At 34.9% G+C, this 26,982-nt stretch overlaps 3 protein-coding genes across 5 annotated transcripts; 2 read left to right on the top strand and 1 right to left on the bottom strand.

Moving 5' to 3' along the window:
* Positions 1-122: 122 nt before the first annotated feature.
* LOC106361817 (probable disease resistance RPP8-like protein 4) lies at positions 123-5,075 on the bottom strand. The gene is made up of 6 exons (XM_048776609.1): positions 4,846-5,075; positions 4,049-4,158; positions 2,842-3,735; positions 2,561-2,710; positions 435-2,333; positions 123-297 (listed from the first exon to the last, which is right to left on the bottom strand). Exons 3-5 carry the CDS (start codon positions 3,725-3,727, stop codon positions 454-456), a joined length of 2,916 nt encoding a protein of 971 aa, XP_048632566.1. The 5' UTR covers positions 3,728-3,735; positions 4,049-4,158; positions 4,846-5,075; the 3' UTR covers positions 123-297; positions 435-453.
* A 4,735-nt stretch (positions 5,076-9,810) lies between these two features.
* Positions 9,811-12,810, top strand: LOC106361816 (protein DETOXIFICATION 3-like). Its single transcript, XM_013801619.3, has 6 exons — positions 9,811-10,502; positions 10,587-11,131; positions 11,758-11,844; positions 11,933-11,989; positions 12,064-12,508; positions 12,611-12,810. Exons 1-6 carry the CDS (start codon positions 10,257-10,259, stop codon positions 12,659-12,661), a joined length of 1,431 nt encoding a protein of 476 aa, XP_013657073.1. The 5' UTR covers positions 9,811-10,256; the 3' UTR covers positions 12,662-12,810.
* A 771-nt stretch (positions 12,811-13,581) lies between these two features.
* Positions 13,582-26,941, top strand: LOC106361815 (60S ribosomal protein L5-1). 3 transcript variants are annotated; one of them, XM_013801615.3, is made up of 7 exons: positions 13,582-13,716; positions 14,044-14,113; positions 14,193-14,411; positions 25,924-26,003; positions 26,086-26,202; positions 26,307-26,611; positions 26,695-26,941. In XM_013801615.3, exons 1-7 carry the CDS (start codon positions 13,714-13,716, stop codon positions 26,807-26,809), a joined length of 909 nt encoding a protein of 302 aa, XP_013657069.2. In that variant the 5' UTR covers positions 13,582-13,713; the 3' UTR covers positions 26,810-26,941. The 3 variants fall into 3 exon arrangements, with proteins under 3 accessions (XP_013657069.2, XP_013657072.1, XP_013657070.2); XM_013801618.3 differs by lacking the exons at positions 25,924-26,003; positions 26,086-26,202; positions 26,307-26,611; positions 26,695-26,941 and adding exons at positions 14,500-14,579; positions 14,650-14,766; positions 14,845-15,149; positions 15,236-15,498 and having other exon boundaries at positions 13,583-13,716; XM_013801616.3 differs by lacking the exons at positions 13,582-13,716; positions 14,044-14,113; positions 14,193-14,411 and adding exons at positions 24,957-25,131; positions 25,465-25,534; positions 25,619-25,837.
* Positions 26,942-26,982: the final 41 nt, after the last annotated feature.

Genomic DNA, 26,982 nt, shown 5'->3' with positions numbered 1-26,982 from the left:
AAAGTTTGAACACTTTGGCTGGTAATGAAATCGTTGCCAAGACATAGAAGAGTATGTCATATTCTGTATGTATTAGATTGCTCATAAAACAAGGGAAGAGAAGGAGAAAGGCGATGAAAGGATGGTTCACAATATTATATCAAACTTAAATAGAATGAAAGAGAGAGTTTGCAAGTATGCAACATACAAACGTAAGTTCGTAAATACGATATGTTTGAATATTATACATCAACACACAAGATAAAACGACTTATCACATCACACACAATCGGTAGCATATCAGGTCAAGATTCTCACCTGCAAGCCAAAAAACATAAAGTTTAGATCAATGTATATAATATAATATAGTTGAGACTGTCTAACGTGACTTTCACAACTAACGCCAAAAAGGATACATAACCAACGAAATGGACATAAACACCAAAAAGATTTACCTGGTAGACTTCATTATTCTTATTCGCCGACACAATTGATAAACTGAACATCAGGAATGTGTTGGACTCTGCAGTAGTGTTCCCCACCTGGTTCCAATTTCTTCGTCCACTCCTTGTTCATTCTTTGAATCTTCAGTTCCTTCAAGCAAGTCATATACTTCAACCCGTCATGTAGCTCCTTCAACTTTTCACATTTCTCTATAGTCAAAGTACGAAGACATGGCATCGACCCTTCTTCTACTATCCACTCTTCCACTTCTTCTTGTTTAGATATTTGTAGAGCACATAACCGAGGGAATCCAGATTCCGAGCACACCATTCTCCTCCCGACGAAGCAACTATCTGATAAATCAACCGACTCCAGATGAAGCAGCTTTTCAAGAACCCGCATTGGATCCTCCTCCATCCTGCAATATTGCAGACATATGTGTGCAAGTAAAGGAGGGAATTGATCTTGCTCAAGAGACCTTGGCATATGCATGACCAGCGTTAAACTCTTTAGACGATTGCAGTCCCTAGTGAAATCTCCCCCGTTATAAACATGTGTTTTGTCAGAAGCAACTAAAGTAAACTGCTCCAGCTTACTTAATCCACGAAGAGATGAAGATAGTGTTTCAGAAGTACACCCACCATTGAGATATACACGGAGAGTCCTGAGCCTAGTCATACATAGAAGGTCTGTCACACTGATGTTTTTCGTTGGGAAATACCACAACGTCTCCAGCTTTACTAGAGCAGCCAATTCCAACTTCGTTTTATCGTCCATAAAAGCTGGTAGCAAAAGGTACCTCAACTCTAGCATCTCTTTTAAAACATTTGGGACATGAACTACCTGATTGACGCACAAGTTCAAATAGAGCAGAAACTTTAGGTTCCCTAGGGAATGAGATAGTTTAGATACGCAAGCCCCGCGTAAACTCAAGAATCTCAAGTGGATGAGCTTCCCAATACTGGAAGGTAACTCCCCTCCTTTAAACTTGGCTCCATTCAGATCTAACATCCTGAGTAATGGTAAACTTCGGAATCCTCGAGATGACTGCTTCCACAAGTTTCCCTCAGCTCCAAAACACAAAATAGATCTAACCCTTTTATTTTTTTTACGTCCCAGCATATGGAGTGCACTGCCACCATGTACAACGAGTCTTCGAGATCTGCTAGGAATGTGAGCATTGATGGTAGTGGTGGAAGTATGTGCGTTGATGAAGTCAACAAAGTTCTCTTCTTTGGCTTTTAATAAACATACTTCTCTCATGATGTCATGCATCTGACAGTAACCCGATCCCCAGCTCGAATAGCTATTTACAATAGTGACCATATTTCTCCTAACTAGGTCTTCAAGGTAGTCTTCTTTACTTTCTTGAATGGTCGCTCCATTGCAAACTGACTTTATTATTCCTTCTGCACCCCAGTTTGTGAATAATTCCTCAACGTCCATTTTGTAGTCTTTAGGGAAATGAGTCTCCCAACTCGAATTGCTTTTTACAACTGTAACCATATTTCTCGTTACAAGCTCTTCGAGATAGTCTTCCCCACTTTCCCGAATGGTGGTATCTCCATCATGAAATGATTTTATTATTCCTGCTGCAGCCCAACAAAGGAACAATTTCTCCAAATCTATCTTGTAATCTTCGGGGAAATGAGCTAGGTAAAGGAAGCAATGCTTCAAATGCATTGGCAGATCTTCATAACTCAGACACAATACTCGGTAAACTGAACTGAGTTTTTTATCATCTAAACCAGATTCTCGTGCAACTTTGTCACATACTTTTTCCCATTCAGAAACCGTAGGTTTCTTAGCTAACAAGCCTCCTAGCACTTTAACGGCCAAAGGTAGTCCTCCACAATGTGTGAGCATTATTTTCTTACCCATGGCTTCTAGTTCTTCATCAACAACAAATTCTGCAAACCATCACAAGGCAATATTTTTAAAAAAAAGATTTTAGCCTCAAAATAAATAGGTTGCATAACTAATATACGTAGGATCAAATATGATTAGACGTATCAAATATAGTTTAGTGAATTAATCCATAATTTATTTGATATAATAAACATTTGGAAGGCATAACTCATAAGAGAAATCACGATTTTTGGCCTTACGAAATCATAATATTCTTATGAAAACGTACCAGTTGCATCTTGTTTAGGGAATACTATGCTCTTACACAGCTGCCAACTTTCTTCGAGGGTAAGGGTTCTTGGTCTAAAGGGAAAACATGTTGGATCTGCGTGTAAACCCACACCTTCATTGCGAGAAGTAAGTATCACCTTAGAACCACCTGCCAAATACTTTTCATGTTAGCTAGGGATGCATTTCATAACCCACGTGAGTTGTCATGCTATAATCTCTTTTATTACAGTAATTGATGAAACGGAAAAGGAAAGTAATGTATATGCAATCAGAATTTACCTCTTTTTAGGGGAAACGCCGCTTTGATTCTGTCCCAAGCTTCATCTTTCCATACATCATCGAGGACAATCAAATATCTTGACGTTTCCAATAATTCACAGAGTTTTCCTTGAAGAGTACACTCATCCATCTGTTTAACGTCTCCATCAAGTGGTCTAAGATCTTGCAATACCCTTTGCCAAATGTTCTTTTGAGTGAACTCTTGCGAAACATAGATCCATGCAAATCCTTTAAAATGACGTCGGACATCAACATGCTGAAAAACTTGTTTGGCTAGTGTTGTTTTACCAATACCACCCATTCCGGATATGGAAACCACTTGGATGTCATCATTGTTATCCACCAAGTGACCAACCAGTGTTTTAACACTTTGTTCCACTCCCACGAGATTGTTTTCAGAACTTGGACGAAAGGTTTGTTGGGTCTCCCGTTGCACCCTTTGTCTCTCTTGCGAAGACACTGAACAGTCACCATCGATGATCTTGTGTATTCGAAAATCACACATTTGGGCAATCAGCTTAGAGATTCTCTTATTTATGCCTTCAATATGTGTAGCAAATTTCAGGCGATTATATAAGAAGAAAGAATTTCTTTTCACACACGTCATGATCCCTTTTTCTTCTCTACTACGTTCTTTCAATAGATAGGAATCTTCTGTAGCTTCAGCATCCTCAATAACGTCCTTGACATCTTCCAAGAGGTTTCTCAATCTTTCACACCCATATTTCTTGGCATCTGCATCTTCCAAAAATGATTGTAGCGCTCTCTTCTGACGTATTAAATCATCAACTTGCTCGTGAACTCCACGCAATCGCTTAGTTTCTCGATTCACGACGCCCAAGAGTTTCTGCATTCCATTTACGGACGATACAACTTCCTCAGCCATAACTACTCCTGTTCCACCGTCAACACATTAGCCAACAAAATAGTACTACAAACTTGTAGTGAGATCTAAACCTCTTTACAAGAAATAATTGTTTGATCTACTGAGACATGAATATCTTTTATTCTTTCTTCAAACAAACTGGTAAAAGTTAATGATTAAATGATTCACATGCGTCAAATTCCTAAAAAAAAACAAGATTTTGTACAAATCCAAAGATTTTATATATTAATGCAGATTCGACTATAACAGAGTACACAAGACAGATCAAAGCAAGTGCATAAGAAATAATAATGCAAACCGGAAAAAAAAAAAACGAATTACCTATCCTGAATCAGCTCACTCTCTTCTCTGGTGGTCGCGGCGTTCTTTGGAAGAAAGAGGTGATTGAGAGGCAATGAAATAATAGACTCCTCGCCAATCTTTTCAACGACCTGGATCAACAGTGTGAAAATTAGAATTTCAAAAGTTTTGAGAATTTAAAATATTTTTTTAAATAAAACAGTGTACGGTCCAGAATCCATGCTCGAGTTTACCTTTTTACAATAATAATCTACCCCAAACTTTAAGTTACTCCAAATTCAACTAAAAACTCAAAACAATTACTCTCTTTACTGTCGAAACAACTAAAAAAAAGACTAATATGTATTCTAGATTTTGTTAGGATAATAAGATTTACTCTATTTTTCCTCTCTCCTTATTTTTATTATTGTTTTTTACTCTTTTCCACTTCTTTGTTTGCTCTGTTTTACTCTAAATGTTGACAGAAAAAAAAAAGAATCATTGTTCCTTCAAAGAGAAGAAATTGGTACAGGGAAGAAGCCAAAAGAAAAGAAAAAAAGCAAACCGACCTAGCCGACAAAGCTATTCCACTGACACATTTCTTTGCAAAAGTATTTTCACGGCCAAAACATATGAACACTCTCAGACGAATTCTCTTTCTCCCTCAAATTCACGAGCATACCACGTCATCCTCTCCCGTAATATAGGCCAAACGTAGGGGAGGGGGGGGGGGTATAAAAGTAATGTAATAACTAAAATTTATTACCAAAATTAAACATCTCCTCCTCTATATATAATAGCGACTAGGTTTGGGTGGTTGGCAAAAAAAAAAAACTTACTGAACTTATTTCACATTTGGTAACTTCACCGAATCATCGCTCAATCAACACAATACCGCTTTACCACTGGCCTTCAAATTACTTTTGCAGGCTTCTCCCACTCAGATTTGCTAGATTTTTTAGTGTGATTTCCATCAATCGTGAGCAAGTTAAACACCGCTACAACTTCTAACAATTTCAGATTAAAATATTTGCTAGAACGCTTTCATACAAGAAAACTCTAACTCTACTTACTTCAACTCAAGAAGGGTTGAAGAATAACCTCAAAACTCAACTCTTCAAAAGGAAGAACTCCACTCCATGAGGATCAAACAAATCCATAAGAGAACGAAGAAAATTTAGAATCTAGAAATAAATAATCAAGCAGAATCACATGGGAAAGAAAACACATTAAAAAAAAAAAAACAGAAGGATGCTAGAGAACATGTGAGAGAGTTATTATCAAGAAAACAAAGCAAACCAAATATGCAGTCGGAAAAACAGATTCGCGACAACGAAAGAAAATCCGATCAAAATGGAGAGATAACTAGAGAAATTTTGAGACTCTACCTCTGGTGGATTTTTTGATCTATTCGGATTTTAGTGGCATGGTTTCTCCAGATAAACTACCAGCTCCCCCAATTTCTACGGTAGGTTTATTTGTCGTTTCTATTTATCATACATGTGATGTTCCAATCATTGACTCTTCACTTTGTGGCCCAAATCGAAACCATATCAGAACCAGTTGAGCTATGCACCATCACTGCAGAAGATTTTCCAAATCTGATGAAGTTCGATCAATGTATCATTGATTCCTTCCACTAGGTCTATGCTGAAGATGACACATGATGAGATAGAATCGCTCCACCTTCTTCAATCCAACTTGAAGATGAGACTATGTTGCAAGCTGGATATCTTATGTTGACTGATAGTGCAAAATATAAACCAATTCTACACACTGTTATGTTTAGCTCCTACTCCCTAATCTTGGTCTCCTTATGCTACAGTGATGAATCATGTGCTAAATGACTAAATGAAAACTCATCATCTAAAGATGGTCTTTAACAAGGAGCTTCGGCAAGCGAATCCAAGTTGATGGTTGTTTCCTCGGTCAAAAGAATCCATCTAGTAAGAGCTCTCAAGATCTTTGGATCTCATCCAATGGAGGAATCACAAGTATAGGCACAAAGAATCAACTCCTAAACATCATCTTTCAAATGTAAGGAAAATAGAGTTACCCCATTTGCAACTCAGAATTATTCATCCTTCATCTCAAATGCTAAAGAACACCTTTGGAATGCACGGATGAAAGGCAAATGTAACTTGAATCGTCACTAATTCTATATACTTGGAGAACGGTACTCCGATAGGCGATAGTAAGTATTTCCAGACACATTCTTTATGAAGGGTTAGATAAATCAATGGGAGTATGTGGTAGGATATAGATTAATAGATAGTTTTATCGATGCTTAGTGTCATCTGGAGGTCAAAATCACGTTGTAGTAAATAATCTCCTATAGGGTAGTAAGGGTCTCGCATATATACTCGCAAGTTAGGGAAATTTTCATTTATGTTTCATATTCTTGATGAGGGAATTGGTTCTTTAGCGTGGAATTTGGCGTGTAGATGACTGCTTATTGTTTGTATCACCGTGAATCCCATCCAAAACTAGGTTATTTGCCAGTTATCTCTATCGTTCCCGTTTAAAGACATCCCAAACCTAATATACTCTTTTAAGGGCATAGATTAGATTGCTTAAAGTGATGCAAGATTAGAAACCAACATTAACCAGTCCAACCAAATACCGACCATAAATACTGCTCCAAAGACACGTTCCGGTACAAAAGATTTAAGAAAAAAGTTTAAGCCAGTCAATTGAAGTTCTCTTGGCTCGACCACCCAACTTAGACGATCTAACCACCCGGTTCAACCAGCTCAGTCTCGACCAAAAGACAATCAGACTAGAAGAAGGCATAGTTGAATAAATCGACCCAAAGGAAGTGTTTGCAAAGGTTAGCTCAAATCCAGTCCAACCCAGCTTCAGCCCAGCTGAGAACAACAAGGAATGACCCATATTTCCATCAACACATTGCCTCACCTTGCTTGTTATCGACCCGCCCCAACCATATCTGACCCGCCTAACTCGCCTAGACAAGAATCAACCCACAGATAATTCTAGGTTCATGCGTGTCCAACCTAGCCAAAGACATTCATTGTCGATCAGCTTAAACAACGTAAGTGTGATATCGCAGTGAATTATTGAATTAATTGATTAACAATTTGTTTCCTTTGGGTTTTATTTTTTTGTTTCCTTTTGTTTTCCCATTTTTGAGTAAGAATAATATTTCAAGGCCATTTTTTAGCCTCTACTTAAGGTCCAGTCGAGTCATGTATGGTAATTTGTTTCCTTTGAGTTTTATTTTTTGTTTTGTTTTCCCATTTTTGAATAAGAATATTTCAAGGCCATTTTTTAGCTTCTGCTTTAGGTCCAGCTCGAGTCATGTATGATAATTTGTTTCAAATCTTCTAGAAGGGCATAGCTGCACCGGATCTCATATAAATCCCTTATAAGCAGCCTTGTATCATTTAGCTCATATCAATTTAAAAAACTGAGTTTTTGCCATAGCAAAACATCTACCCTAAGTCTTTGTGTGTGTGAAGCGGCGCATAGCATCTGTCCAAGAATCTTGTGGCGTTCATCAAAATTTTGTAATATTTTTTTTTTAAATCAAAATTTATCCAGAGGCTAAATCAAATTATTAATTTTTATGTTTCTGTTATTCACAGATATTTCAAAGTCGTTGCTGATATGAATCAGGCTATTTATTTTATGGAAAGTGTACTCTTTAACCAATAAAAAAAAACATAATTCACTAGCTAACCAATATTACACTATATTTCCTATTTTCTCTTCATATCTCTCTTTACAAACTAATTTCTCCTTCTTGGTTATTTCACAAATTAACTCTTTACTTAACCATTTGAGTTTTGTAGCTTTCTTCAAAAAATATTATAGAAATTTCACTCTCATAAACCATTAGGAATATGTAAAATTTAAACTCGACAATAGCAGTGGATACAAGATTGAATGTTCAAACTGCCTTGTGGTGCAAACTAAGTGACTTTTCAAGTGATAATTCATACTCGTCTTGATGTAAATAATTCAATATATAAATGAACGGTGCTCGTAGATAACAGAGCATTCATTCATCTTATGTCATAGATTGGATATTCCGACCACTAGTAGAGTAGTAGTCATGCTTTCAAACAAGTCAAAAAGAATATTGCTACACTATCTGCTTCGGCAGCACGTTCGTGACTGTCCACTTGTTTAGCGATTTTAGTCGTTGACAAGAAACGTGATCCCCAAGTTTAAATACGTTTAACAAAAAAATCAGAGAAATTCTTTTTATTTATGCTTCTTTTTACATGGTATTAGAAACCGCAAAAACGATGAAATTACTACATATCACCAAAGAAAAGGATGAAGATGTGCTTTTGAGTATTAAATTGGCTTTTTGTTGGATGAATGTTTGTGCCAACTACCCATGAATTAATCCTACCAAAAAAAAAACTACCCATGAATTAATCTACTATAAAAATATTTAACAGCTCAATAAATATTGGGCTAATAGGAGATATAGGCTCCCAAAACTGATGAACTAATAGGAAGTATGTATAGGCAAAAACATTAGTAATCTATCTTATTAAAACTCAAGTACAAAATTGGAGTGTTTGGAGACTTGAATAGGATTTTTAAAAATTTGGAGTGTTTGGAAACATGGATTGCAGTCTTTTAAAAAAAATATTTTTATTTGAAAACAAGGATAGTAGTATTAATAAAAAAAGTAATGGGCTTATGTTTTTTTTAAAAACTGAAAGTTATCTAGGCCACTTTTAAAATATACCAAAATGGGTCAATCTAATTCCGTAAATTTTTTTTTTCTAAACTAACCATAAAACAAGATTTAAACTTTATATACATATTTCAAATCAAAATAATAATTCAAATTTGATTTATATCAAAAATTGATTCAAAAATATACATATATTCAAAAATAGATTTTTACTAAACTATTTTTCAATAACCATTATAAAAAAATATTGTCAATATATATAAGAAAAATATAATACAAAGCCCAATTTGAAATACCAACTCAAATTATGGTTTTCATATTTCATATTAAGTTTTAAAAATATAATATATGTAATTATTTATATGATGGTATGTATAAAATACTATTAATTATATGATTACTTATATGATGGTACATATAAAATACGATTAATTATATGATGATAAAATACGATATATAATAATGACTAGGGATGGGCTTTTGGATACCCATACGGGTTTAGTTCTGATCGGTTTGTATTTTGGATTTTCGGGGTCAAAGATTTCAGCCTTATTAGAATGTTTCTAAATTTTGGTTTGAGTTCGATTTGGATCTTTGCGGGTTTGGTTTGGGTTTGGATAACTAATTTAAATTATTTTTAAAGTCTTAAATCATTATATATTTTAAATTTCTCAAAATGTATAAATAAAATAATATATTACGTATAAATTTGAATAACATATGTCATAATACTTAAGCTTAACATATCAATTGGCTTGATTTAAAATTTTGGATACGAAATCAATAATTATTTTAAGTATTTTTGGTGATTTGAGTATACTTTAACTATTTCAGATATTTACTTTTGACTATCTATATATATTTTCAAGTATTTAAACCAATTTAAAAGTATCTTTTTTGATGTTTTATATACGTTAAATCTAAAAATAATTAATATATATAAGTATATAAATCTATTTTTAGATAAATTCGGATACCCAAATACTTCGGTTCGGATCAGATTCGGTTCTCTAAATAACAAAATTTTGAATAATTAGAATATTTAATCAATTTATGTTTGGGTTTGGTACTATATCTTTGGATCGGTATCGGTTATGTTCCTCGGATTCATTTTTCCAAATCCTAATAATTACATGAAAAACAAATATCAACATATTTTTCAAAATATACACCCGCGCGCCTGCGCGGGTCAAAATCTAGTTGCTGATTAACAAAAAAAACTTATCGTATAAATCTTGATGCATCCCATGATTCCAACACATTTTAATCGGTTATTTAACCTAATATAGTGTTTATGCCCATAGATTTCGACCTCATTATATATTTTAATTTCTCTTTATTATATCATGATATGGAAAGTTCACACCAATTTCCTCGTGGAGTGTTTCCTTTTTTAACTCGACCCAAAAGTCATCTAAATTCTCTTTTTTAAGTCATCTAAATTCAATAATAATAATCCTATATTTTACAGAAAGAAAAGTCTTCACAGACATTGACACATTGGTTCCTTCTCTTTATAAAGATTCAAATTATCTTGAAATCAAAGGCAGAGACTTCAACACTTCTAAGACGATAATGGAAGAGCCATTTCTTCCGAGAGACGAGGAGCTAGTCCCAGGTAAAACGACATGGCAAAAAGGTCATCTCACCGTCGAACTGAAGAAATTGAGCCTCTTAGCCGCTCCTATGGCCATCGTGACCATTGCTGAATACCTTTTACCTGTCATCTCAGTCATAGTTGCCGGCCACAACGGTGAGCTTCAGCTCTCCGGCGTCGCTCTTGCCACCTCCTTCACAAATGTCTCTGGTTTCAGTATTCTGGTAATAACTATGCCAAAATTCTCTCCTCTTTAATTCAAGAATCTAATTGAATTGATTCTCAAGTCTTGAAAACGCTTTGTGCAGTATGGTTTAGTGGGTGCTTTGGAAACTCTTTGTGGCCAAGCTTTTGGAGCCAAACGATACGAAATAATCGGAACCTACACATACTCAGCAATCGCCTCTAACATCCCAATCTGTTTCCTCATATCAATTCTTTGGATTTACATCGAGAAGCTTTTGGTCTCCTTCGGACAAGACCCTGACATCTCCAGAGTCGCTGGCTCCTACGCCTTTTGGCTCATACCGGGTTTGTTCGGACAAGCTGTTGTCATACCACTCACTAGGTATCTTCAGACACAAGCGTTGGTTTTGCCTCTGCTCTACACTGCCGTAGCCACACTTTTGTTCCATGTCCCAGTTTGCTGGACTATGGTTTCTGTGTTTGGTCTGGGAAGCAATGGAGCTGCTATGGCTATTAGTGTGTCTTTCTGGTTTTATGCATTGATACTCGCATGCTATGTGAGATTCTCCACATCTTGTGAGAAGACTCGCGGCTTAATATCTGATGATTTTGTGTCTTGCGTCAAACAATTCTTCCACTACGGAATCCCATCAGCTGCAATGGTTTGGTAAGTCATTTTCAAGTTTCTTGTGGATCAAGTTACACTTTAAAGCTAATATTTTCGATATTTTTATTCCAAAAAAGTTTTTATCATAAAATATAAAATAGACTAAATAGTATACAAGCGGTGACGGCCCTTGGACAAAGCCACCTGCTTCCAGCCGATTATTTTATAAATTAATTTCTGCCACAATTTTCTTAAAGTTCCCATTCGACCAGTGGTATGTTTGTTCCAAGTTACGGTCAACAACCAGCTCCTTTTTTTTTGTTTCTAGTCCGTAAATTCCTAGTACCGGCTCTTTATATAAAACCAAAATAGTGTTCATTAAAATGTCTAAAATATATAAACCTAGGGTTAATTTAAAATTAGGGCTAAGATATTTAGAAGTGGAGTTTATGGATTTATGGTATAAAATTCACAGTAATACTATTCTAAAATATATATATTTTAATTTTTTAAATTGTTTTGTTAATTATTGCGTTATTCAATGGGAGTTTTTTAGTATTTAATAAATGCTATTTTGATAAGGAAAACATTTTTTTTCTCATTCGGACAACTATTTAGTTGGACCAGTGCTGGTTATATACACTCTGGCTTCCTCTCATCCCGCTTGCATTTTTGTCTTTTTATAGCCTAGAATGGTGGCTATTTGAGCTACTCGTACTCTGGTCAGGTCTCCTTCCTAATCCAAAACTTGAGACCTCTGTTCTTTCGATATGGTAAGTATCATATATAAATACTTTTTCTTCTTCTTATTTTTTTTCTCTTTACTAGTGATGATTATTAATCCAATTTTTTTTATTTTAGTTTTACAACAGCAGCTTTGCACTATGTAATTCCAGGTGGAGTGGCCGCGGCTGTGAGGTATGATTTAAACTCTCAGACCTAATCATCTCCACAATTCCTTTCCTCAATATTTTGTGATTGGTTTCTTGCAGCACACGTGTGTCTAACAATTTGGGAGCTGGGAATCCTCAAGTTGCTAGGCTATCAGTATTATCAGGGCTTTGTCTCTGGCTTGTAGAGTCAGTTTTCTTCACCACACTTCTCTTCACCTGCAAGAATATCATAGGCTATGCATTCAGCAACAGCAAAGAAGTTGTGGATTATGTGGCTGACATAGCTCCTTTGCTCTGTCTTTCTTTCATCCTTGATGGCTTTACTGCAATTCTAAATGGTGTTGCTAGGGGAAGTGGTTGGCAACATATTGGAGCTTGGAACAATGTGGTGTCTTATTATCTCATAGGAGCTCCGGTTGGAGTTTACTTAGCTTTCTATCGTCATTTTAACGGAAAAGGACTGTGGAGCGGTGTTGTGGTTGGATCCGCTGTGCAAGCCATTGTACTTTCCATCATCATAAGTTCAATGAATTGGAAGGAACAGGTTAGTACTTGGAATAGAAGACTAGCCATTCCAGCTTGTTACACTTCCATATTCTGTTTTGTTTATAATGCTTTGAAGTAATTGGACTCTATGATTTTGCAGGCTGAGAAAGCTAGGAAGAGAATACTATCAAGTGAGAAGGGATTGTCATAAATGAAGGGTGTTTCAGTTACTCTATTTTGTTTCTTAAGTTTTGATGTATAAATGTAATAGTTCTATAATCAACAAATGAATAAAAATATATTTTGACCAAAAAAACAAATATTTTGATTAACATTGTTGGTTTAGCTGGTCTGGTTAACATTGTTAGTTTGTTACTAATTCTCATGTATATTAACATTTTTAGTTAGTGTTACAAAAAAAAAAAATTAACATTTTTAGTTTAATTGAAAAACATAACGTTTCTTTTGCATCTTCTTCTCCAACATCTTTAGCATGTAGTCTTTCCTTGATATGGTATCATAGACAAAAATCAACCTGCAACATTAGCTAATAGCTATCATTAAGTTATTGGTTTTTATAAAACATTTCATGTCCACCGTCCACGCTAAATAAGCTTGGTATCAGTGCTTTTAAAACCAGATCAGAAGACGAAAGAGATAAATTTTTGGATCACAATTCAATATGGTTCGACCGGGTCAAACATAATTCAATAATCTGGTTTAATATATTTTTATTGTATAAATTTAAAAATAATGTTAGTAAATATGATACATAATTAAAATATAAATGAATTTAAAATATAAAACATTATAAATATATACTAATTTTGTGTATATATGAGTGGTTTATAGATTTTTGATAGTTTTAATGTTTTTATCAGTTTAATAACTCTACGATTCATGATCGAACCAATTATTAGATTTAATCCAGTTATGCAACCGGTTCATGGTCAAACCCTGTTCAGCCATCGGGTCGGTCGGTTTTAAAAATACTGGTTGGTATATTAGAATGAGAAAAACCCTCAATCTCTCAGAATAGATTGGAAACACAAAAGCCCAAATATAAAGTCTAATGGGCCTCTGTAGAATACATACCAATCCAGACCGTTAAAACATTAATCAGCCCAGATAAATCGCGTCCGTTGAATTAAGCGACAGCCCAAGAAGGAGTCGTCTAGGGTTTTTCATTATAAGACCTTCGCATTTAGGGTTATACCGCCTCTTGTCTTCTCGTCACTCATCTCACACCCTCAGCTTCAAACAATGGTAAGCCCTAGCCTTCTCCTCTCTATCTTCTTCTTCCGCCATGGTATCTCTCCTCAAACTATCTGATTCTGCATTTCATTTCGTATAGAAGTCTCTTGCATTGGTTCTCCTCTGTTTCCTCAGCTTATTTTCATATTCTTCTGAGCTTTGTTAACGAGAATTCATGAGTCTGTGGTTGTAATCTTCATGGGTTTTGGACTTAGATTTATAAAGGCTGTACCTTTATGCTATGTTTTATAGGTCACGGCTTGAGGAGAACAGTTACATCGTTAGATCTTAGGGATTTATATGAAAGTCTTAATGAAATAATTTGATTTGTATTGATAGGTGTTTGTGAAGCCCTCGAAGTCGAATGCTTACTTCAAGAGGTACCAAGTCAAGTTCAGGAGAAGGAGAGGTATTTTTATTTTATTCTTCATTACTTTCTTTGGATTGTTATTGTCGTTGTTCTGATAGGTTTGTTCATTTTTGTGCAGATGGTAAGACTGATTACAGAGCAAGGATCCGTCTCATCAACCAAGACAAGAACAAGTACAACACACCAAAGTACCGTTTTGTTGTCCGCTTCACCAACAAAGACATAGTTGCACAGATCGTGTCTGCAAGCATAGCCGGTGACATTGTCAAGGCTTCTGCCTACGCACATGAGTTGCCTCAGTATGGTCTCACTGTTGGTCTTACCAACTACGCTGCTGGTACTGATCAGTCCTTTGCTTTAGTTTGTTTTCTGGTTATGTCTTTATAGCTTGCTAAAGAGTACTTCTTTATTGTTGTAAAAACCAGCTTACTGCACCGGGCTTCTTTTGGCTCGTCGTGTTCTGAAGATGCTGGAAATGGATGAGGAGTACGAGGGCAACCTTGAGGTATGTTTTTACTTTTGTTTCATGTACTGGTCTCTAGCTGTAATCTCTAATCTTTTAAAATAATGAACAGGCTACCGGAGAGGACTTTTCCGTTGAGCCAACCGAGTCTAGGAGACCATTCCGTGCTCTTCTTGATGTTGGTCTTATCAGGACCACCACAGGAAACCGTGTCTTTGGTGCACTCAAGGTAATATATAACTGTTGTAATACCTTATTCTTATCTGTTGTGTTGTGTGTTTCATGAGTTTGTTTATTGTTACTGTAGGGTGCCTTGGACGGAGGACTTGATATCCCCCACAGTGACAAGAGATTTGCCGGTTTCAACAAGGAGAACAAGCAACTCGATGCTGAGATCCACAGGAACTACATCTATGGTGGTCACGTCTCAAACTACATGAAGATGTTGAATGAGGATGAGCCAGAGAAGTTTCAGACTCACTTCAGTCAGTACTTGAAGAAAGGAGTTGATGCTGAGAGCATGGAGGAGTTGTACAAGAAGGTTCATGCAGCCATCCGTGCAGACCCCAACCCCAAGAAGACTGAGAAACCTGCTCCCAAGACACACAAGAGGTAAATCATTTACAAAAACATTTCATTCTTTCTTAATGCTTTTGGTGCATTGGTGCCTGATTGTGTGGTTTTGACTGATAAAACAGGTACAACTTGAAGAAGTTGACCTACGAGGAGAGGAAGAACAAGTTGATCGAGAGAGTCAAGGCATTGAACGGAGCAGCTGGTGCTGATGATGATGATGAGGACGACGAAGAGTAGAGCGTCATAAGCCTTTCTCCTGATGTCTCTTGTAGCTTTTTACATTTTTGCCAGACTTAAAACATTAAGCTCGTGTTTTCACATTTTATGTCCGTTTTGAGTATGAGGATTGCTATTTTCTATCAAGAAGTTAATTTTTTTTTTGACATTTTCATGATTTTGGAATTTTTATAGTTTGATCTTATTCGTACTTTAATGTTCATTGCTCAACCAATCAATCATTCATTATCAGAGTCTGATATAACCTTTCGAACAATTCAATGGATTAGACAATACATAAAAATCTTGAGTATGCAAAATAGACTTTTAACTCTTTATCTGAAATTAAGAAAGCAAAAAGTGATGTCTAATGAGGGTGTTCCAAACGATTATGAATCAATTTTTTTCTTTTTTTTTATTATTAATTAATATTGGTTAGCATTGTTGGTTTAGCTGGTCTGATTATGCTCTTTATGTTTCTTAAATATGTTGATCATCACAAATCAATTATTTTAGTCTAGAAAGCCTCTGGTTAACTATTCCAGAATCTTATTATTCAGCTAAACGATCAATCTCACGATCACACGTTGCAAAGCCTTACATACCTTCCCTACTTCATCAATCACTGATCAGAAAGTCATTGTTGCAATATTCACGTTACATATTGTTTCTTTCCATTCTACAGATCCTATAGCAAATGCCATTAGCGTTCTCATTAGTCACACATGCACATTTCACAGCATTTGATTTTGCATAATGTTTTTTATGGTACTATAGGGTTTAAATTTATTCAACTCTCTTTTTCTTATGAAATTTTATCGACTAACAGTTATGAGAAAGATGATGTCTCAAACAAAAAATTTACATTGCTGGAATGGATACAGTTCATTGAATTGTAATCTACTAATAATAGCAATCCCAATTAATTCCAAAGGTTGTGTGCTTTTATAAAGATCTCAATTTTTGTTAAAAGTTGTGTTTGTTCACTAAGATGTCTTTAAAGGTTGTATCATTTCAATATGAAACTACTGTAAAAGTTTATGAATAAATGTGAGAGTTATTACTGCACAAAAGGAGACAAACACCACACCAATGTTGGTCGAATAATTGAGTTTCCAAGTACGTTACGATACGCTTTATGTATTAAGAATCGTAATATGTTATTAAGTTAATTATTCACTTAGAGTCATGAGAAAGAAGAGACACAACTCTTAAGGAAGAGACACAACTCTTTATCTAGTTCTTTTGTACTGTTTCGAGTCTATTTAAGGTAATTGTTTCTCACACAATAAAAAGTAATTGTGTTATTAAAGAGAGCACCGTGATATTGATAATCACAAGATTGTGATATTGCAAACTGTTTTTACTCTGTTATCACAGAACAAAACAGAGTCTAGAATCCTTAACAACCAAAAACGATGTGGAACACTCCGATAACCATAGGAAGAAGAATCATGTTAATATCACTGAGATATCGATAACCGGTCAAAACCGCCATGGATCGAAAAATATGCAAAAAGGTGACATCGATTGAAGAAATTCAAACTCGCCAATATCGTCATGAAGACTGTAGATGTGTTATGACTAAAAACGAAAGAAAGCAAGAAAAGCGGTAGTTACATAGGTCGCGTCTTTAGAGCATGTTTATAGGCGTTCTTTAGGTGAGGTTGTTAACATAAATGGATTATTTAATTAAAGGAAACATGTGATTTAAGCTTGAGACGTCCCTTAATTAGGAGCATGAAGGCACCGTCCCTTCTTGCCATAGCAATCCCAATTAATTCCAAAGGTTGTGTGCTTTTATAAAGATCTCAATTTTTGTTAAAAGTTGTGTTTGTTCACTAAGATGTCTTTAAAGGTTGTATCATTTCAATATGAAACTACTGTAAAAGTTTATGAATAAATGTGAGAGTTATTACTGCACAAAAGGAGACAAACACCACACCAATGTTGGTCGAATAATTGAGTTTCCAAGTACGTTACGATACGCTTTATGTATTAAGAATCGTAATATGTTATTAAGTTAATTATTCACTTAGAGTCATGAGAAAGAAGAGACACAACTCTTAAGGAAGAGACACAACTCTTTGTCTAGTTCTTTTGTACTGTCTCGAGTCTATTTAAGGTAATTGTTTCTCACACAATAAAAAGTAATTGTGTTATTAAAGAGAGCACCGTGATATTGATAATCACAAGATTGTGATATTGCAAACTGTTTTTACTCTGTTATCACAGAACAAAACAGAGTCTAGAATCCTTAACAACCAAAAACGATGTGGAACACTCCGATAACCATAGGAAGAAGAATCATGTTAATATCACTGCCAGAGATATCGATAACCGGTCAAAACCGCCATGGATAGAAAAATATGCAAAAAGGTGACATCGATTGAAGAAATTCAAACTCGCCAATATCGTCATGAAGACTGTAGATGTGTTATGACTAAAAACGAAAGAAAGCAAGAAAAGCGGTAGTTACATAGGTCGCGTCTTTAGAGCATGTTTATAGGCGTTCTTTAGGTGAGGTTGTTAACATAAATGGATTAATTAATTAAAGGAAACATGTGATTTAAGCTTGAGACGTCCCTTAATTAGGAGCATGAAGGCACCGTCCCTTCTTGCCATAGCAATCCCAATTAATTCCAAAGGTTGTGTGCTTTTATAAAGATCTCAATTTTTGTTAAAAGTTGTGTTTGTTCACTAAGATGTCTTTAAAGGTTGTATCATTTCAATATGAAACTACTGTAAAAGTTTATGAATAAATGTGAGAGTTATTACTGCACAAAAGGAGACAAACACCACACCAATGTTGGTCGAATAATTGAGTTTCCAAGTACGTTACGATACGCTTTATGTATTAAGAATCGTAATATGTTATTAAGTTAATTATTCACTTAGAGTCATGAGAAAGAAGAGACACAACTCTTAAGGAAGAGACACAACTCTTTGTCTAGTTCTTTTGTACTGTTTCGAGTCTATTTAAGGTAATTGTTTCTCACACAATAAAAAGTAGTTGTGTTATTAAAGAGAGCACCGTGATATTGATAATCACAAGATTGTGATATTGCAAACTGTTTTTACTCTGTTATCATAGAACAAAACAGAGTCTAGAATCCTTAACAACCAAAAACGATGTGGAACACTCCGATAACCATAGGAAGAAGAATCATGTTAATATCACTGCCAGAGATATCGATAACCGGTCAAAACCGCCATGGATCGAAAAATATGCAAAAAGGTGACATCGATTGAAGAAATTCAAACTCGCCAATATCGTTATGAAGACAGTAGATGTGTTATGACTAAAAACGAAAGAAAGCAAGAAAAGCGGTAGTTACATAGGTCGCGTCTTTAGAGCATGTTTATAGGCGTTCTTTAGGTGAGGTTGTTAACATAAATGGATTATTTAATTAAAGGAAACATGTGATTTAAGCTTGAGACGTACCTTAATTAGGAGCGTGAAGGCACCGTCCCTTCTTGCCATAGCAATCCCAATTAATTCCAAAGGTTGTGTGCTTTTATAAAGATCTCAATTTTTGTTAAAAGTTGTGTTTGTTCACTAAGATGTCTTTAAAGGTTGTATCATTTCAATATGAAACTACTGTAAAAGTTTATGAATAAATGTGAGAGTTATTACTGCACAAAAGGAGACAAACACCACACCAATGTTGGTCGAATAATTGAGTTTCCAAGTACGTTACGATACGCTTTATGTATTAAGAATCGTAATATGTTATTAAGTTAATTATTCACTTAGAGTCATGAGAAAGAAGAGACACAACTCTTAAGGAAGAGACACAACTCTTTGTCTAGTTCTTTTGTACTGTCTCGAGTCTATTTAAGGTAATTGTTTCTCACACAATAAAAAGTAATTGTGTTATTAAAGAGAGCACCGTGATATTGATAATCACAAGATTGTGATATTGCAAACTGTTTTTACTCTGTTATCACAGAACAAAACAGAGTCTAGAATCCTTAACAACCAAAAACGATGTGGAACACTCCGATAACCATAGGAAGAAGAATCATGTTAATATCACTGCCAGAGATATCGATAACCGGTCAAAACCGCCATGGATAGAAAAATATGCAAAAAGGTGACATCGATTGAAGAAATTCAAACTCGCCAATATCGTCATGAAGACTGTAGATGTGTTATGACTAAAAACGAAAGAAAGCAAGAAAAGCGGTAGTTACATAGGTCGCGTCTTTAGAGCATGTTTATAGGCGTTCTTTAGGTGAGGTTATTAACATAAATGGATTAATTAATTAAAGGAAACATGTGATTTAAGCTTGAGACGTCCCTTAATTAGGAGCATGAAGGCACCGTCCCTTCTTGCCATAGCAATCCCAATTAATTCCAAAGGTTGTGTGCTTTTATAAAGATCTCAATTTTTGTTAAAAGTTGTGTTTGTTCACTAAGATGTCTTTAAAGGTTGTATCATTTCAATATGAAACTACTGTAAAAGTTTATGAATAAATGTGAGAGTTATTACTGCACAAAAGGAGACAAACACCACACCAATGTTGGTCGAATAATTGAGTTTCCAAGTACGTTACGATACGCTTTATGTATTAAGAATCGTAATATGTTATTAAGTTAATTATTCACTTAGAGTCATGAGAAAGAAGAGACACAACTCTTAAGGAAGAGACACAACTCTTTGTCTAGTTCTTTTGTACTGTTTCGAGTCTATTTAAGGTAATTGTTTCTCACACAATAAAAAGTAGTTGTGTTATTAAAGAGAGCACCGTGATATTGATAATCACAAGATTGTGATATTGCAAACTGTTTTTACTCTGTTATCATAGAACAAAACAGAGTCTAGAATCCTTAACAACCAAAAACGATGTGGAACACTCCGATAACCATAGGAAGAAGAATCATGTTAATATCACTGCCAGAGATATCGATAACCGGTCAAAACCGCCATGGATCGAAAAATATGCAAAAAGGTGACATCGATTGAAGAAATTCAAACTCGCCAATATCGTTATGAAGACAGTAGATGTGTTATGACTAAAAACGAAAGAAAGCAAGAAAAGCGGTAGTTACATAGGTCGCGTCTTTAGAGCATGTTTATAGGCGTTCTTTAGGTGAGGTTGTTAACATAAATGGATTATTTAATTAAAGGAAACATGTGATTTAAGCTTGAGACGTACCTTAATTAGGAGCGTGAAGGCACCGTCCCTTCTTGCCAGGTGTCGCAATTCTACTGGGGAAAGAAAAAAACACGCTCCCACCGTTTCATCTTTTTTCATTTGTTCGAGTGTTGTTTCGTTTCTCTCCTCTCTCTGCGAAAGACGAATCGATGGCGATTCCCTCCTTTCCGTGGCTCTCCTTGACGGAACGACGACGGCTCTATCGGTGGGGCTCGGCGACGAAGGAAAACCGCGGTGGGTCTTGTCGTCGTTTGAAGACTGTCCGGCGACTGTTGCTGTCTTTGTATAGTGTTCACGGGTCTTTGGAGTTCACGGGTCTTTGCACTCTTGTCGTTGATGTTCTTATATATACTTAACATTATGATCACAAGCCATTGCCATCTCACTTTCTTTTGATCACAAGCCATTCTCTCTGATTTTAATCTCACATTCTCTCTATCCTTCCATTCTCTCTGATTTTAATCTTTTTTAATTGTTAAGAAGCTTAATTAAGCTACCACCAATAAACTCCAATAATTAACTATCTTTTAGCAAAATCTCTTATCATAATTTTAATAATTAAAAAATCATTACAATCCACCTAAGAGACACTAATGGGTCTCACTAATAAACATGCTCTTATTGCTCAGAGAGAAGACGGTTATATATTTTGATATCCCATACCTTCCATTTAGAATAGTTTTAGTAATAAAAAATTGTTAAAATATCCAAATTAGTGTCTTTCTCTAATTATGTGTATTTTCATTATGCAATATTTATAATAAATGTGTATTTATATTCTAATAATGTATTAAATTTGTATATGTATTAAGAAGGTTTTCATAATGCATTGTGGTGTTTTTTTGTAATGACATGTCTTTTAAAATAAATTAACTTAAAATAACTATTTTAAATTTGATCTTTGAAAAACTATAAATAGTCCATGTTCTTGCCTTTGGTATTGTGTGATTATAGGAGAGAACTTCTCAATTAGTAAAGTATAACCATCACATCAACACCAAGCTCACATTGATCACATCATGTCCTGGTGTAGTGTCTAGGAAACCCTAAGAAGCCACAGTACAATGAAGGGATCATCGTGAACCCTGACCTACAAAATGGTTTAGAGGGCTGGTGACAATACGTCAATATGGAAACGACAAAGTTAATTTCACAGAGTTTGAAGACAATAAGTTTGTTATTGTACGATGGAGGAATCAACCTTATGATAGTGTGTCACAAAAGGTTTGTTTGGAAAAGGGACTGGTCTGCACTTTCTCTGGTATATATAATTTCAAACTTGTGATTTTTGGCTCAAACTCTTTCCTTAGAATTATGTCGATTGTTATCTAATATATTTTATGTAACATGCAACTTGGGTACAAGCAGGCCAAGGGAACGTTCCCGTAAGAGCCGTCTTCAAGAAGAATGGTGAACATAAGCATGCAGGTTGAGTTATTGTTGAATCCAAATGCTGGTCTATGCTCAAAGGTGGTTTTACTTTTTACGAACCTGGTCCTGTATTTCTACTTTGAGGTATCTTCACATACAAACATAGTCGTGGTCTAGATCATCCGCCTAAGAAAACTACTACTTAAATATATTATTAAAAAGAAAATTGCAACAATAAGACTAATGTTATTTTTAAAGGGAATGAATATTTGAAAAACTAATTTCTGATTTTTTTTCTTTTTAAAATGTCAAATAGACATTAAATGTATAAGAAACTACTATTTTGTATATTTAAAAAAATTATAATAAGAAGACCAAAGTTTTTTTTACGAAGGATTTATTTGAGAAAAATAACTTTCTGATTTATGTTTCTTTAGATTTGAAATATCAAAAAAAAATGTTGTGTAAATGGAAACGGAGAAACTGACCAATGATGTTTCTTACTGGATTATTTACATAACCTCTGAGATTTTGGTGTACAGCGTCTCGTTACCATTCACACAAAAGTGTAACTCTCACAATTAGCATGACGAGGAAAATGATTTGTGAAGCTCAGAGCCATAAACAGCGCCGATGACCAGTGAGCTAGTACCAAATGCAACCATCTCCATCGTACATAACAGACTAGGGTTCTCATTGGACTGCACCGTAGAAAGTAACATATATGGGGACAAGCATTCCAAAACTGGGTCACTAAGAGATTCGGCGTGATAGATTTTGGGAGCGCAATGAAATGGTACAGCACAAAAGTTGTAAGAGGAAAAGAGGTTTACTCAACCACATAGCGATGATACGAACCTGTCTTTTTATCATAAATTTTTATAGGTTTTGAAAAAGTTGTATTTTTCTATGAAGACGTGTTTTTCATTTTAAAAACTGCATATTGTTTAAGGGTTCTCAAAATGTCTCATGATATTTTTTTTCTAAATGTTTCTATAAGTTTTTGATATAGTTATTGTTTAGTTCATTTTCATATCAATTTTATATGCATTTAAAGAATATTAAAATTATCTAAAAAATATTTTGATAATTTAACTTCTGGATAATTTTATTATTTTATACTTTTATAATCTATTGCAACCACTGATGATACTAACATATTTGTTGGTGAACCATTACAACTATGATAAACAACAACAACTATTGATAATAGTATATTTTAGTGATGAACCATTGCAATTCTTAATGACAACCCTTGTAATTATTGGTAATGTTAGACTTGAGTTATGGACCATTGCAATTTTTGGTGATAACCATTATGATAATTGGTCAACCATTGCAATGTTATGGTTGTTAATCATTGCAACCCTCAAATTTCTATATAGAAATTGTACATATTGACAAATTATAATTAGAAGCAAATAAATTATAGAAATAAAGAGAAAATTCCATTTTCAAACAATCAACAAAGATCTTCAAAATATATACATACAAATACGAGAATTTTCATTTGGTATTTATGTATCTTAGCCTAAAACACAAAAAAAAAAATTTTATTTGTCAAATTATTTTTTAAGAAAGAGATTTCATGCGTGATTTTATCATTATCCAAGTTCATAACTCACATATTCTAGATTATATCCCCAAGTAAATAATACACTTATTACTAATAATACCAAAAAAAAATAAAAAATATTTGAAGGTGAATTCTTTCATCTTTAAAATTGCATAGGTTTTAATTAATGTTAATTTTGTTAGTTGGTTAATTTTATTTATTATCCTTTAAAACAGACCAAATAAGTATGTAAAGATATATCTTTTCATTTATTTCTCCTTTTTTCCTGGAAAATGGTATATGAAATGTGTCTTTTTCTTATTTGTTCAATTTTACATACTATCATTTTATATTCTATCTTTTGTAGTAAAAAAAAAATCATTTATCAACCGACTTTCACAAATTAATTTTAATGAAAATATAATTTATACTGCCGCACTAACACAACTCTAAATTTTTGAATTATAATTTATTTTTTAATTTATAAAAATTCCTTGCTAACTGTAACTATGTTTTTCATAAATTTAAGTATTCTAACCACACCATGTAATCATTCTTTTACCATACATATATTTTTACGTAATTTCAAAGAAATCAAAGAAAATATATAAAATATGGCATATTATTTTTTACGAAATGAGTTTCCGTGCAATATCGCACGGGTTCCTTGCCTAGTGCACCATAGGAATATATGATACCAATTCAGCCTAAGAAAAAATAGCTTTGTCAATTCTCTTAGTTTCGAGGTACCAAATCCTCCTTCACCTTAAGGAAACAAAAAAAAAAAGTATTTACATTTCTCAAACAAAAAAAAATATATTTACTAGGAGTTCATGACCATGAGAATACACAGCATCACAATGGCCCCATGGTAGTAGCTCTTGAATCCCGGAAACCGAGCACCAGCAGCTAAAAATGATATACATTTTATGAATTGTGATCTGCCTGTATGAAAGAGGTTTCAAATTCTTTCAAGTGGGTAGGCGGTTGTGGGTTTTATAATCATGACTGGTAACTGTTTTGGTGGTAAAGAAAGACCAAGATATAATATTGGTGGAATTCCCACACTTAATCTAGTAATCACAATTACTACATTCAAGTCGTAGCTATATATTGCTGCAGTAGTTACACTAAAACACTGATTACCAGTCATGAGCCACATGCTCAAGAACTACACAAACTAGTTACAAATTTCTAAGTTGTACATTTGTTTTAAGCTACCACATATTATTCAGTTTCCATCATTTGTACTCTGTTTCAAAAAAAATACCATCATTACAGAAAAAGTCTCATAATAATGTCACACCCAAAATATTAAGATAATAGTCCAACACATATTTGCATCAGATAAATAATTACAAACTCTTGTTGACAAAAAAAAAATATCAGAAACCAATAAAATAAAATATTGTTGAGTTATTGCATTTTATAAAACATTTTCGAGCTAAATAAGCTTAACTCAGAATAGTTTGGGAAGACAAAAGCCCAAATATAAAGACTAATGAGCCCTTGCAGAATCATTATACCGATGTAGACCGTAAGAACATGATTAAGCCCAGATAAATCGTGGCCGTGGAATAAAGGGAGAGAGCCCAAGAAGGAGTCATCTAGGGTTTTTCATTATAAGATCTTGCATTTTGGTTTATGTTCCGCCTCTTGTCTTCACGACACTCTCAGCTCACACCCAAAGCTTCCGCTTAGCTTCAAACAATGGTACGCCCTAGCTTCCATCTCTCCGCCTTCTTATTTTCTTCTTAATTTTCTCAAACAATAAGATTCTGCTTTTCATTTCGTTTAATATGGAAATCTCCTACATTAGTTTTCTCCAGCGTTTCTTTAGATATTTTCATATTTGTCTGAGCTTTGGTAACGAGAATTCTTGAGCTCTGCTATAATCTTAATGGGTTTTGGTCTTGATGTTTAAAGGCTGTACCTTTACGATCTTTCACATAGATCTTTGCTTCTTTAGGAAGAACAGCTTCATCGTTAGAACTTGGGCTTTATATGATAGTCTAACGATATAAGATTTTTTTTTTATATTGATAGGTGTTTGTGAAGCCATCCAAGTCGAACGCTTACTTCAAGAGGTACCAAGTCAAGTTCAGGAGAAGGAGAGGTATTTTTATTTGACTCTGCATTACTTTCTTGTTGATATTGTCTGTGTTCAACCCGTTCTGATAGTTTGTTCATTTTTGTGCAGATGGTAAGACTGACTACAGAGCAAGGATCCGTCTCATCAACCAAGACAAGAACAAGTACAACACACCAAAGTACCGTTTTGTTGTCCGCTTCACCAACAAAGACATAGTCGCACAGATCGTGTCCGCAAGCATCGCCGGTGACATTGTCAAGGCTTCTGCTTACGCTCATGAGCTGCCTCAGTATGGTCTCACCGTTGGTCTTACTAACTACGCTGCTGGTACTGATCAGTCGTTTGCTTTAGTTTTCTTGTTATAGTTGATTTGTTCTGTCTTGCTAAATAGTTAGTACCCTTGTGAAACACAGCTTACTGCACCGGGCTTCTATTGGCTCGCCGTGTTCTGAAGATGTTGGAAATGGATGAAGAGTATGAGGGCAACCTTGAGGTTTGTTGGTGCTTTTGTTTCTTGTATCTGGTTTGAGCTTTATCTCTTGCTGTGATCTCTAACCGTACAAAATCATGAACAGGCTACCGGAGAGGACTTTTCCGTTGAGCCAACCGAGTCCAGGAGACCATTCCGTGCTCTTCTTGATGTTGGTCTTATCAGAACCACCACTGGGAACCGTGTCTTCGGTGCACTCAAGGTATATAAATTGCTGTAATGTTTTATCATTGTTCTTATCTGTTGTATTGTGTTTACATGACAAGCTTTAATATTCTTTTGGGTTTGTTTATGGTTTAACTGTAGGGTGCGTTGGACGGAGGACTTGATATCCCTCACAGTGACAAGAGATTTGCAGGTTTCAACAAGGAGAACAAACAGCTCGATGCTGAGATCCACAGGAACTACATCTACGGTGGTCACGTCTCAAACTACATGAAGATGTTGAATGAGGATGAGCCAGAGAAGTTTCAGACTCACTTCAGTCAGTACTTGAAGAAAGGAGTTGATGCCGAGAGCATGGAGGAGTTGTACAAGAAGGTTCATGCAGCCATCCGTGCAGACCCCAACCCCAAGAAGACTGAGAAACCTGCTCCCAAGACACACAAGAGGTGAGAGCATTTCATTCTTTCTTAATACTATTGGCTCGTCTTGGTGCATTGGTGTCTTATTGTGTGTTTTGATCTATAAACAGGTACAACTTGAAGAAGTTGACCTATGAAGAGAGGAAGAACAAGTTGATCGAGAGAGTAAAGGCACTGAACGGAGCTGCTGGTGGCGACGATGAGGATGAGGACGACGAAGAGTAAAGCGTCTCAGGATGTCTCTTATAGTTTGTTACTTTTTTTGCCAGACTTTTAAACTTATGTTTTCACATTTTAATTGCGTTTGAGGATTTTGAGTATGAGAATGTTAAGCTTAAATCTTTTCGACTTTTTCATCAATTAGTCTTTATAGTTTGATCTTAAGCCTATATTCATGC

The sequence above is a fragment of the Brassica napus genome, chromosome A3, assembly GCF_020379485.1.
Source record: "Brassica napus cultivar Da-Ae chromosome A3, Da-Ae, whole genome shotgun sequence".
NCBI lineage: Eukaryota > Viridiplantae > Streptophyta > Magnoliopsida > Brassicales > Brassicaceae > Brassica > Brassica napus.
This window is presented reverse-complemented; position numbering and strand designations above follow the sequence as displayed.

Bases quoted from the DNA above. Each gene is read 5' to 3' on its own strand.
- LOC106361816 (XM_013801619.3), top strand. From the start codon at position 10,257: ATGGAAGAGCCATTTCTTCCGAGAGACGAGGAGCTAGTCCCAGGTAAA. The intron at 10,503-10,586 runs GTAATAACTATG...CGCTTTGTGCAG, and splicing joins TCTCTGGTTTCAGTATTCTG to TATGGTTTAGTGGGTGCTTT. The intron at 11,132-11,757 runs GTAAGTCATTTT...GTCTTTTTATAG, and splicing joins CCATCAGCTGCAATGGTTTG to CCTAGAATGGTGGCTATTTG.
- LOC106361817 (XM_048776609.1), bottom strand. From the start codon at position 3,727: ATGGCTGAGGAAGTTGTATCGTCCGTAAATGGAATGCAGAAACTCTTG. The intron at 2,711-2,841 runs GTAAATTCTGAT...AGTATTTGGCAG, and splicing joins GGCGTTTCCCCTAAAAAGAG to GTGGTTCTAAGGTGATACTT. The intron at 2,334-2,560 runs GTACGTTTTCAT...GATGGTTTGCAG, and splicing joins CCCTAAACAAGATGCAACTG to AATTTGTTGTTGATGAAGAA.
- LOC106361815 (XM_013801615.3), top strand. The intron at 14,412-25,923 runs GTACTGATCAGT...TGTGAAACACAG, and splicing joins TCTTACCAACTACGCTGCTG to CTTACTGCACCGGGCTTCTA. The intron at 26,004-26,085 runs GTTTGTTGGTGC...AATCATGAACAG, and splicing joins AGTATGAGGGCAACCTTGAG to GCTACCGGAGAGGACTTTTC.